Source organism: Euprymna scolopes, chromosome 21 (assembly GCF_053919585.1).
Source record: "Euprymna scolopes isolate OS-2025 chromosome 21, ASM5391958v1, whole genome shotgun sequence".
NCBI classification, from domain to species: Eukaryota; Metazoa; Mollusca; class Cephalopoda; order Sepiida; family Sepiolidae; genus Euprymna; species Euprymna scolopes.
The window spans coordinates 123,492,171-123,505,556 of NC_136502.1; the positions used below are offsets into that span (position 1 = coordinate 123,492,171).

At 35.7% G+C, this 13,386-nt stretch overlaps 1 protein-coding gene across 3 annotated transcripts in view; it reads right to left on the bottom strand.

Moving 5' to 3' along the window:
* Positions 1-527: 527 nt before the first annotated feature.
* Positions 528-13,386, bottom strand: part of LOC145242694 (soma ferritin-like) — a 48,008-nt gene continuing 35,149 nt past the window's right edge. Inside the window, exons 7-8 of one of the 3 annotated variants that reach the window (XM_080105826.1) lie at positions 11,387-11,479; positions 528-800 (exon numbers count right to left, since the gene is read on the bottom strand). In XM_080105826.1, the coding sequence (XP_079961952.1) occupies positions 543-800; positions 11,387-11,479 (351 nt within the window). In that variant the 3' untranslated portion in view covers positions 528-542. Of the gene's footprint in view, positions 801-1,448; positions 1,774-4,476; positions 4,777-11,386; positions 11,480-13,386 lie in introns of those variants that run through there. The other 2 variants (XM_080105825.1, XM_080105824.1) reach the window with 2 other exon arrangements.

The following is a 13,386-nucleotide window of genomic DNA, read 5'->3' on the forward strand; positions in this document are numbered from 1 at the left end:
TTTGTTTAACAACTTATGAAGAATTTAAAATATTAAATTTGTTTAAAAAAATGGATTTAATATGTGTAAAAAATATGACTGAATAGATTCAAGTAGTTGCTGTTTAAAAAACAACAAAAGAAAGCACTATTTAATGTAATAGGAACATGTGCATTTACCGATCCGGATTTCCGTTTGGCGTGTGCAGATAAAATACAGCAGTATGCCAAGTTATGGTAAGGTTAATCAGCTACTGGAAAATCGGCAATAAGAATGTAAAAAATTGGAAGAAAAAAAAAAAGATTTTAATCACGCCCTCTAGTTATAAAGGGCTGCATTAATTCCATGGTTATTGATAGTGTAAGGGGGATAACTCTGTCCAATTGTCTAAACGTTAATGTTTATGCGCGCATGCGCAACCGGATGTCGTAAATTGGTTACATCACTCGTTACAAGGTAATTTGAGATTTATAATTATACAGATATAAAAAAAAAAAAAATTAAAAAACAGTTTTCTATGAATCAGTGAGTTTTATTATTTTTATTATTCAGGTTTTTATATTTTATATGAGATAAAGCGAATCGAAATTTTCAGCTTGTCGGTCCCACTGGTAATGGCTGGCGACATCCGCTTTGCTCGCGCGTTTTTGGTTCATCAGGAATGTTCTCTGGACATGCTCGCCAAGCACCCTATCGAAGACGTACTGACCAACAGCGTATCCGCTATCGGAAAACTTCTCAAATTGACCAATGAAAGAACCGAGTCGTTTTATTGTGTTTATGTGTTCGTCCAAATATTCGTGTTCGATGTAATGACTCAACTAAAAAAGAAATAAACGTTATCTATTATATAAATCTCACCTGTCTGTTTAAATGTATGTATGTATGTATGTATGTATGTATGTATGTATGTATGTATGTATGTATGTATGCCTAAACATTCGACAGAGCTGACGGATTTTCATGAGATCGGTATCGTTTTGAAGATCAACCTTTCGGACGACAAATATCGAAAAGTTGACTAAAACATTAATTCCTTCACCTTCAACTGGGCACTTTTTACAGGAAAGGGTCGCTTTTTTCGCCGATATTTTCGAAAGTCATCCCCTCTTTTCGATTGACTAGCCTTAATTTAAACCTACGTCGCTTCCGGTTTGGCGATGGACGCAACAGCAAAGACGTCAGTTTTTTTTTACTTTCTTTTTCTCCTTCGCAATACGGTTTCGAGCCTGCTTGCCTACTACCACTTTTTTTTTTTTTTTGCTCAATACAAACCTCTAAACACCCGGGAAACGCCGGGCACCTAGGCCATTAGGATAGTAGTTGAAATAATACATAATAATTATAATAATTTAATTTAACAAATTAATATGTTCTTTCCGATAAAAGAGCGCATGCGTTTTTACAATAGGATAGAAGTTAAAATAAATTATAATCGGTATTTTTTATAAAGAAAATGAAAAATACAATTTTCTAGAAATCAGTGATTTTTTTTTATTTCTATTATTTTTATTTTTATTATTCAGGTGTTATATTTTATACGGCATAAAGCGAATCGTAATTTTCAGCTTGTCGGTCCCACTGGTAATGGCTGGCGACATCCGCGTTGCTCGCGCGTTTTTGGTTCATCAGGAACGTTCTCTGGACATACTCGCCAAGCACCCTATCGAAGACATACTGACCAACGGCGTATCCGCTATCGGAAAACTTCTCCAATTGACCAATGAAAGAACCGAGTCGTTTTATTGTGTTAATCTGTTCGTCCAAATATTCGTGTTCGATGTAATGACTTAACTGAAAAAGAAATAAACGTTATTATAAATTAAAAAATCAAATACAACATTCGTATGAGTCAATATGCGATGACTTTTTGAGTCAGTTGATTCTGATGTCGACGTTGGTTTCTTTTAAGGAGCAGGTGTTCAACTAAGGATTTTGTTAACATCGTGAATGATTGTGGAGCTATGAACCAGGATGACTCAGCTATTAGTCAGTATAAGCTTCTAGTTTCCTATTAAATAAGATACTATTCGTTTACTATATATTTATAGGAACATTCATTTTTAATCTAACATGCATTTAAGCAAACCGCACACACATCCATACATACACCTTTTAAACAACGCATAGGTTGTCGCCCTTGTGGTAATCTCCGCTTTGCCCAACAGGTGGCGCTCTCCATTTCCTCTTCCATTTTCTCTCCTTCTTTCTTTCCCCACTCCAGACATCGAGCTGACAACCTGTGTTTTCCTTCAATTCAAACCTCAAATGTGAGTGGCACACAAATGACGTTGACGCCTCGACAGGACGTTTACCTTTCTCAAAATAAGAATGAAACTCGTATAAAGAAACTCTTACATACACAATAAACTGTAACGTATGTTACGACGAACTCTTGCCTACATTCACACACGCATACAAGCAACGAACGTTTATCTACATACATGCTAGTTTATAAACACACAAACACTCTGTAACGTTCGTAACCTTTTTATGTAAATAAATATTCCTTGTACATATTTTTTTTTATTACATTTTCACCCCAAACAAGGACCATTGCCACTTTTGTGCAGGGGGCTACTATCAGGGGCAACAGCTACTGGGTTACTATGCAGGGAGTTGGGCAGCAAGGTGTTCGTTCACGTTACACTTGAACTTCTGCATGTCAGTACAGTTGGGAAAACAGGGACCTGGAATGGAATTCCAAAGTCTAGCGGATATATAAATATATGATCCTGTTTCAGCGTGCTTCATTTCAATGCCTTTAATGTGCTCGTAACACGTGCCCTTATTGTTGATTGGCATTTTTTCACTATACTGTACGATCTGCAAACGACGACCTCCAATTATTCAACTTATCGAACACGCAGCCTATGCCAGTAATTTTTTTTTTTTTTTTTTTTTTACAAAGGCATCACCACATTATCAAGGTCAAGAGGCCACTCAAGGATAAGGGTTAAAGAGTGTACAGTAAAAATTGGACAATATAGTAATCGTTAGTAATGAAAATTTGGTAAATTTGATAACTTATATGGAACGGCTCATCAAGAACTTATTTACGTTAGACTTGAACACAATCATATTGTAGTCAGCCGGAAAGCAGGAAAACGGAAGACAATTCCACAGGCGTGCAGTTCTAAGAAAGAAGCTTTGTTCATGGAATCTACGTTTAGGTTTAGGCACAGATAAAGAGTCACCACATTATCAGGGTCAAGAGGCCACTCAAGGATAAGGGTTAAAGAGTGTACAGTAAAAATTGGACAATATAGTAATCGTTAGTAATGAAAATTTGGTAAATTTGATAACTTATATGGAACGGCTCATCAAGAACTTATTTACGTTAGACTTGAACACAATCATATTGTAGTCAGCCGGAAAGCAGGAAAACGGAAGACAATTCCACAGGCGTGCAGTTCTAAAAAAGAAGCTTTGTTCATGGAATCTACGTTTAGGTTTAGGCACAGATAAAGAGTGGGGGGAATTATTGATAGTGTTTACAGCTAGACGAGTGTTTCTTGTGAAAGTTTGGCGAGGGGGGACCATAGATTGAAGCTCAGTCAAACACTTTCCATGAAAATAACGATACATCATCCTATCATCGATACATAATCGGATCCTACACTCAGTCTACAAAGAGGGGATGCAGCAATACTGTTGTATTGTTGGTATCATAGAAGGGGCACCGCTTTATGATCGTCTAAATGTTGCTGTCTATTTGTGATATATTCATATCTAATTGTTCATATGCAGTTGTGTGTGTGTGTGTGTGTGTGTGTGTGTGTGTGTGTGTGTGTGTGTGTGTGTGTGTGTGTGTGTGTGTGTGTGTGTGTGTGTGTGTGTTACATGTATTTTGGGCATACCTTCATGCGTCGTTGATCTTGTCAACCTGGTATTCATCTTGTCCTTGGAGGGGAGACTGGAAACCTGTTTTGGACGAATATTCATTCACTCCAAGACGATGACTCGTTTTATATAGTTTTTATTTCACCTTCCAGGTGTTGATCGCAGAAGAATGGAAAGTGAATATCTTTGCTTGCGTGGTTCTAAAGGTCTTATTTTCACACACGTCAGCGTCCCCCCCCTCAGTGAAGGGGAGGGGACGACCTGTTAAGCCATCTGCTCTTCTTTACCTACAAAACCCAATTTAATGACTCCAGCTAACCTGATCACGTGACTCACACGCAGATCCGATCAGCTGACCCTCACTTCCGGTAAAATGTGTCTACAATATGATTTACTATATTTCTTTCTTATGTTCGACCTATTTCCTAACAATACAACGGGTAACTAAACTGCACAACGGGTCCCCCATATATTTTACTAGTTTTCCAACCAACGTTTCCTGGTAATAAAAGAAGAAACGGTTGACATGTTTATGTATTAAAATAAATTGGTGACTTTAATTTTATAAGCAAAATACTTTCTTAAAGCGTAATTTTAGACTTTTATATATATATATATATATATATATATATATATAAAGAAAAAAAAACACGATTTGCAGTAATCTATGAGATTTTTTATTCAGCTTTCTATTTTTCATGGGATATAAAGCGAATCATAATTTTCAGCTTTTCGGTCCCACTGGTAATGGCTAGAGACGTCCGCTTTGCTCGCCTGTTTCTGGTTCATCTGGAATGTGTTCTGGGTATTCTTGGCAAGTCGCTGGTCGAAGACGTACTGACCAACGGCATATTCGCTATCCGAAAACTTCTCCAATTGACCGATGAAAGAACCGAGTCGTTTTATTGTATTAATTTGTTCGTCCAAATATTCGTGTTCAATGAAATGACTCAACTATAAAAAGAAACAAACGTTGTTATAAATTAAAGTCAAACACGATAAAAAAAAAAAAACGTAATTCGTATGAGCATGTGGTCGTCTTTTGATTAACCTCATTCTGTTTTTGGCATTGTTTTTCTTTCTTTTTTTTTAAGAGTCTTTTTTCTAACAAGAAAACGTGCAGCTCCTCTGCATTTTTAGTTTAAAGAAATGTTCTGACTCATCGGTATGCATGTGATACTATGACATAGCAACCCTTTTGTAACTACAATCAGCAAGAGATATCGCTAAGGAATATAACAGAGAGTAGAAAATGGGCCTTGTGTTTAATTGCGGATATCACAAGACTCGTGTTCCCTTTAGTTTGTCCTTTTTTTATCATATTCGATTAGCTCCCCTTCTGGTCGACAAGCTGCATGTTCAAACCATCGGAGATGGACCTAATGTTATATTGGTCCTTTTGGCTATAATCTGTGTTATGCTGTGGCGTGCAATGCTAAATGTCTGAACGATTATTATTATTATTATTGATTTGTTAACAGCTATGTACAAAAAGATATGCAGAGAGAATGTTTTGAAAGAAAGGAATGCTAATATTTATGTTAAAAATCAAACGGTGTAATTTTAATTTGGATTTAGGAATTTTTATGAATAAAATATTACAGAGATATTTATGTAATGAAATAGATTAAGTAATTTAATTTTATAAACAATGGAATTGACCGTCCATGAGAAGAGGTTGACTTTGTTAGTCGTGGAAGCATTCAGCATTGGGACGATATAAAGAAAGAGAAAGACTGTTACCTTCTCCATGTTACGTGAACTCTGTTTGAATATGTGTAAACACACACACACACATACACACACAACAAACTTTTATAAACACTAGATGATGCACGAACATCAGTTTCATACACACATATATTTATCTGGACTAGACGTGCATGAACGCACATATATATATATACACTCGTTATATATATAACCTCACAATATGATACTATAACATATACACATTTAACTTTCAATAAAAAAATTACTGCCAGCACTAGGACCCCTGAATCAAATCGAACCGGATCACATGGCTTTGATTAGTTTAATACTGAGGTGCCCACTACATCGATTGCGATCGACTGGTTGATAACGGAGACATTGTGAGTAGATTGCATGGTCTTGAAAAATATGTTGGCCCTGGCAAACTTTCAACACATCATGACAGAGCTGGAGGAGACACAAGAGCAGTCATGTGCGCAGCATGAGAGTACACGCTAGATGAAACAAATTCGCAATTGTCCATCAGAGTTCGACAAATGCTTTAAAGACCTTTCTTTACTTGAGCTAATCACTACATTCATGTGTTGCTCTTTCTAAGAAGATGCTGAGTTCACTCGCATCGGAACTTGCAACACTGTTTCACCTGAACTCTTTTGTTTTATTTAAATTTTTTCTGAAGGAATGAAATTCTGACAATATAAGTCAACATTCAGCTCATGGACAATTCTGGAACTCACAGAGGACAAGTACCCCAACATCATGTGCTAGCCTCTGGACTGTATTATTTGGCTCTAGTTATTTATCTGAGTCCACCATTTTCCTACATGAAGATCATTAAATCCAAATACAGTTCCACCATGACTGATGAGCATCTGGATGTCAGTTTGAAGCTATTAACAGCAACTTTCCGAACTGACTGATTCCATCTAATTCAAGTCATCAGTGTAAAATAATGACAAAAATGTACAGCGTTGCACTGTGCAATATGGGTTGATGCAGTAATGCAACGTACACATGCATATACTGTACATATAAAATAATTCACAATATATTTATAAATAATGTGTTTTGTATTTTTTAGGTGGTAGATCATTTCGACTTAGTCATGTCATAAGTAGTTCTCATGCTGAAAATGTGTGTTCACCACTGGTTTTATACCATTTTTAAACATACCAAACGTACGGCATAATCACGTTGACACACCGGTTCCCGCTGGATCACCGAAGTTAAGTAACATTAAACTGGGTCAGCACTAAATTGGTGACCATTTGGGACTTCCAGGTGCTGTATGTGCTCTCTGCTTATCTCGGCATTGTTTCCAGTCGTCTTGGACTTTTCCTTGCCACTGGACTCAAACAGTGCCGATTCAGGACAGGTGTGATTGGAGATTGCACAACCCTTGCCTCACAATTTTACGCACTACTGACCCTACAGGGGGTATCCTTTGTTTTTCGAGACTGAACGGAGTGATCGAAATGTGTCTATTTTTAAATTATAAAACAATTATCATATTTTAATTATAAACAATTCCTTACAATAAATTAAGGATACATGCTTTCAAAGCGTTTCTATTTTCTTTATAAAAGAACCCGATCATTTCACTTTAAATTATCACAGACGTGATGTTGCTAGTCTCAGTCTTTTCTACGAATACTATTATGTCATGTGTTCTTCAGAATTGTCTGATCTATTTCATGCTTCCTTTGTTTCAGCTCGTTTGACTCGTTGGTCTAGTGGTCTCCATCCATTCGCTGTTTTGATATGTCATTGTAATACAGCTTCCTATTCCAATAGCTTCTTTCAAATGAGTGCAGGTTTCTGGACTCTTTTCCTGCTCACTGTTTTTGTTCTACTTTCAACCTTTTCAAGACTAAGATCAATAGACGTCTTCTGTCTTTGCGATGATCTTCTTTTGTTCTTGTTAGTTCCTTACGTTAAGTGGCTTTATGCCTTGTCTCGAGCAATTTCGAGGAAAAAAATCATATGTTAAAAACCCATCCTTTATTTGATAAACATAAAGCTGTTTATCTATAAAATTATTAAACATCTCTTGAATGAAACATAAACCGAATCATAATCATTAAACCGCGATATCTTTGTGAGTTTATGTTGAATTGCAATGTTCTTGTGAATTTAATCGACTTCTACAGACTTAAGTCTGTAGTGGAATAAGGATGTAAATGGACGATTATATTTAATGCTACTAAGACTGGTCTTGCTTCCTTTAGCAATTACCAGAAACCTTCTCACCTACCTTAGAGTTAATCGTTCAAACTTCTCAACTTAACACTCAAAGGCAATATGAATTCGAACAAATACATAGGAGACATTGTCAAGGCTGCTGCAAAGAGGGTTGGCTCCCTCAATCATGCTAGAAAGCTTCTCACACTTGCCAGTATCCTGAATCTCAAAAAAAACATTTGTGTATGCATCAAATATTGTTGTCACATCTGTGCTTGTGCATCAACCCCAAGTCCCTCTCTCTGTGGAACTTGGCTGACAGTGTGGAATCTATTAGATTGGAATCGTGTTTTGGGGACCTTATTCAAAGGTCCAAAAGACATGTCTCCAACTAATACATTCTGCACTGTCAGCCAAGCTCCATCCACTGTTTCATCAACTCAATGCTACATCTCTTTGTCTTGGTAATCTCTAGAATTTATTTATGCCTCCTCCAGTAAAAGATATAATACGAGGAAAATCGTAGTGTTCACCGGCACAAAAGTCTAGTTCTAGGTGGTTCTGATTCAAACAATCATGAGGTTGTTGGCTCTGCAATCAAGAAGGCTAACATGCTTGCTAGTCGGTTTGCCTCCAACTCCACACTGGACCCTGCCAACCAACCCTGCCTGACTTTCCTTTGCGGACAGATGCCACACTAGACGATCTGAAAATCACCCCTTCTCAGGTGCATGCTATCATAAGAAATCTGATCTCATCCCGGCTGTGCTATTATAAAAGTGCTCAGCTGAAGTAGCTCCAGTTCTCTCCAAACTTTACAACAAATGCCTTAATGAATCTTGCTTTCCTACCTGCCGGTCAGTCAGTGAACGGGGGATGCTTGACGTGAGGTTGTGGCAGACCCAACTGCAACTGCCAAATGTAACTGTGAACTCCCAACTGTGACTCAAAACTTCTCTGCAGCTCCTTTTAAAGGAAGGTGTGGGTGAGGTTTGGCTGATCTGGATTTCTCATCCAACCAATCCCTGTTTATTACCCCATACTCTGATTCTCCTTGATTGGCTAATTGGCCACATCACTTATGCATATTAATTAGGTGATTTCCCCCCGACAGAAAGAAAACTCTTCCATTTCCTGGTTTCCCACACACACCAAATCTCGGTCTTGACCTTAAGGTCACTTCGAAGACAAAACATGGTTAGATAACACACAACAATCCTATTCAGAAAACAACATCATTAATGTTCCCAAAATTGTTTTTTTTTCCTACACGTATTTTGTATCAGCAAACAAATCGTTTTTAAAAAAAAGTCATCTGCTAGTACCCCGGGATCACTCACATAAATAAAAGCTCTAATACAGCTTTCATTTGCCTCCTTCTGGGACAGATTTCGTGAATCATAGATGACTGGGTAACAATACTATTCTATCTATATATTTATAAAAATGAGAACGTGTGTGTGTGAAGACAATTCTCAACCTATATACTCAACGATTTTTTAATCTACAGTATTACAATTTGGCATATAGGATATTCAAACATGTTGAAAACCTTTTAATCCGTTTTTATCTGAAAAAAGGGCTGCTAAGGAGTAAAAATTTTAAAAATGTGGGAGTCATCAGATTTCTATAAGTTTGCTTACTGTTTTACGAATGTGCATACGTGAACAGTTCACCTTACAAATTACTTATGTTAAGAATAAGTAGTTTAAAAACACTTCATGAGGACTGTGTCATGCTGGTGTAATGGTTATCGTCCTTGATTCACCATCTTTAGGTTTTGGTTTCGATCTCTGCTCGAGTATTTTTTTCTTTTTTTTACTTACAAGAAATGAACAGTTTAGAAAAAACATAATACTCGGATGCACATATTTCAGTTTCTGTATGAATTAAAATCTAATATTTATGCATATTTTACGACCGGGCAATGCCAGGCGGCCTGCTAGTAAAGAATAAACAAAAACTTCATTTAAAATCTTTAAGTTTTTATATCCTCCTTACGTATTTTCGTCACATTAAATTTGCGGTAAAATTACGAAACAGTTAACATTCGATCACTTGAAAATAAAAAAAAACAACATATAATTTATATAAAACGCATCAGAATGAAATTCTCTACTGAACTTGCTTAAATTTCACTTATACTATTTTTGTGAATGTCAAAAGCACAGAATAGTTAACACTTGAGAATTCATAAACGAAACACATTTGCAGAACTTGTTTCATTTTTGAAGTGTGTAATCGATCTGTAAGAATTTTTTAAAAGTCGAAAACATTTTATACATGATGTCCACACGTTAAAAACATGCTGATTCGGAAGAGAATTTTATTTGAAGGCATTTCGTGTTGATTATGTATTGTTGGTTTGTGGAAGAACGTTAACTATTCTGTACTTTTAACCTGAGTGCGCTAACAGATCGACTATGGACAGAGATTAATGAATGCCTCTAACGATGCTATTTCAAACTTTTAAGTGTGACGGACAAACCGACAGACATATCCTCTTTTTCGCCACAGGATACTTCTCTATCGAATTTGCGTTAGTTTTGTTTGCAAACAAAATCTACTGATGTGTGAAACAGGTTAACCAGGTAAAAGGTATTAATCCCTGATAGGAACGCGTGACCCTCCCTGGCTTGAAACCATATTGCCTGACATACTCCTATTTTGGTATTGCCCTGATTTTGAATTTGATGAAACTTTTCAGTCTACGAGTAGTCTGTAGATTATGTTGATAGAAATCCGAGGGGGGGGTAAGATCCGGTGAGTGTGAAGCCTCTTCATTATGACACTTCCTACTGATGATACGATCGCCAAAGTTTCCAGTAAATCATTCCAACGAGTCATATAAAGTGTGGGCCATTCCAGAATAGATGTGTAAATATTTCCACTGGACTAACTGTCAAAAGTTGAATATCAAATGCAGTCGTAAGTCCTGAAAACATATACCGGAAAGAACAGTTGGAAATAAGTTATGCACCATCCATTATGACTATGGAATTCATAACAACCTTAGTAGAAGACACTGATAAGGAAAAAAAAATATTCACATTTCAGAGTAGAGTGGAATCTACCAGTTAACTAACCACTTCTCAACATGGCGGCCTCTGATCTCTGCATTCGCTTATGTAAAGTATACAAAAATTAATGGTACACTTTCTTTTAGTGATACTATCGCAAATAACGTGAGATCATCATCATATGAATTAAGCGATTCTATTGTTGGTATTTGATTTCCCCGATATCTTTCTAGTTAGAATTCTTTTTAAAAAGACATCGGGTACTTACAGGAGACACCACTTGAAGGTCGCCAAGTGAAAGCGACTTTGTAGAACGAACTAGATTCGAACTTGAGACATCCAAGTCGTCAGTCTGTGTCATTAACCATTTGACCAATATCATCTCCAGAGATAAAGCAAAGGCTGTTGGATATTTAAAACAGAAACTTGATGGACAAGTCAATCATGATCTGAAATTTATTTGTACCAAAAATGGTTGGGTTTCCGAAATGGTCATGAATTTTATTAAAAAGGGGAGGTCACCCTGCATTTCCTCAATAGATATGAACAATATAAAAGGGGAGATTACTCTGCATTTCCTCAATAAATATGAACAACATAAAAAAAAATAAATACATGAAATAAAGAAAGGGTAAAAGTTCTACACTTACCTGATGGTCATCATCGTTTATAATTCTTGTTAACATGTCTGTGACTAGTTTCTCTAGAGTAAGAGCATCTTGGAGGGCCCACAATGCAGTTTTCTGAAAAATAAAAAATTCAATGTCACACAATACATATGATATATATATATATATATATATATATATATATATATATATATATATATATATATATATATATGGAGAGAGAGACAGGCAGACAGAGAGAGAAAGTAAAAGTTTAAATACTTAGTAGACACCACCCTTAGGTGTATTCAGTTTTTCTATACAATGAGTTTGTCAGGATATTTGAAACAATTATCAAAATATTATTTTGAAAATCTTAAATAAAATAATCAAAATATTACTATATCTTTAATATTTCAAGATAGAATATCCTTATCAAAATGAATTATGAACGGTTTTTTATTATTTTTCCGATTTTTTACTCGGCATAAATTGATCCCTGAGTTTCCGTTTTACACTTGGTACAAAATTTGCGTTATTTGTGAAATTAAATTTTGCTTGATTTTCCGTTATTGAAATAATTATTTAGTGAATTCAAATTAAATACAGATTCTTCAAAGTAAACCCTGAGCAAATATTCAAAATAACATAGAATTCGAATCCCAGGTAAGATTCGCTGATCATGGCTACTCAGTTTAAGTTTTGCAAATATATGTGTGCATTAAGCTGGCTCCTTCCAATGAATTCATCGCATCTCACACGAAAATTAACCAAGCCCAGTGATCCATAGCCAACGTTGACACTATCGACAACCAGTCACAGTTCCAACAGCAAACACCGTACATTGTTGAACACAGAATCAGTCAATCATACTGAGCCACGTTTTAAGTTAAGAGAAAGAACAGAGTTGATGGTTTCTCTGACGAGATCATCTCATTGAGATTGGAGACATGATCAGCCCAGTGAAGTAATCTCATAAATATATGTGTGTGTGTGTGTGTGTGTGTGTGTGTGTGTGTGTGTGTGTGTGTGTGTGTGTGTGTGTGTAGCATAATCACGTTTTTTTGATCGCCGAAGCAAGAATGAGCCTGGCCAGTACCAGATGGGTGACCACTTCGGGAATACTATGCGCTAAATACGTGGGTAAAGCTTTTATAAATAAAATTATATAAGCATTAGACAAACCCTATGCGGATCGACCAAACTTTCAACGGTAATACGACTCGTCAGAGCTTCAATAATGATTACTATAATTAAAAATAAACAAATAAAGATAACGTATGGCGTATGAATGGATAAAGCCTTAAAATTCTAACGCACTCGGCAAATGCATTGGAGTAAGGGAAGATAACCGTCTAGACAATAATGGACACGTTTAATTAAGGTCAGTTGATCGGCTGCCATCTTTGCTAAATCTGCTGGATAATTTTTTTTTTTTAATTATTTTTATTATATTAATCATTATTAAACGAAACGTGTGTAATTTATGTAAGCATTAACCTATCCAAATTAGTGTTTTTGTGCTAACGGATATCTACTGAGCTGTAAAGCAAGCCAGTATTTTACGATCCCATATAATTTGTCACCACAGAAAGATTGGTTGATTTGTGAATATTGTTTTAACGTTCACATAAATTTTATTTAGAAATTTCTTTGTATTGAAATCTTTTAAAAATATTGGTTTGGAGCTTATTTTATCAATATATTTAAATTTATATATATATATATATATATATATATATATATATATATATAAATTTTCTTCGCCCTATTCCCCCTGCTTCACTTTTTGTTATCAAGTAAGATCTTTGACTTACTTGTTGTTTCATCAAATACTTTTGCAAGCAAAATTCGATCCCGCATTTTGCTAATTCCTACCCTCTGATGAGAAGAAAGTATTTCTTCGAAACGCTGCGGATTAAGGACTATCCACTTATTTAGTGTTTCCTTTTCAAATTAAATATGTTTTTAACTCTTTTTCAAAGTGTTTTTTAACATGTTTTATTAATTATTTGCTCTTATATATATATATATATATATAT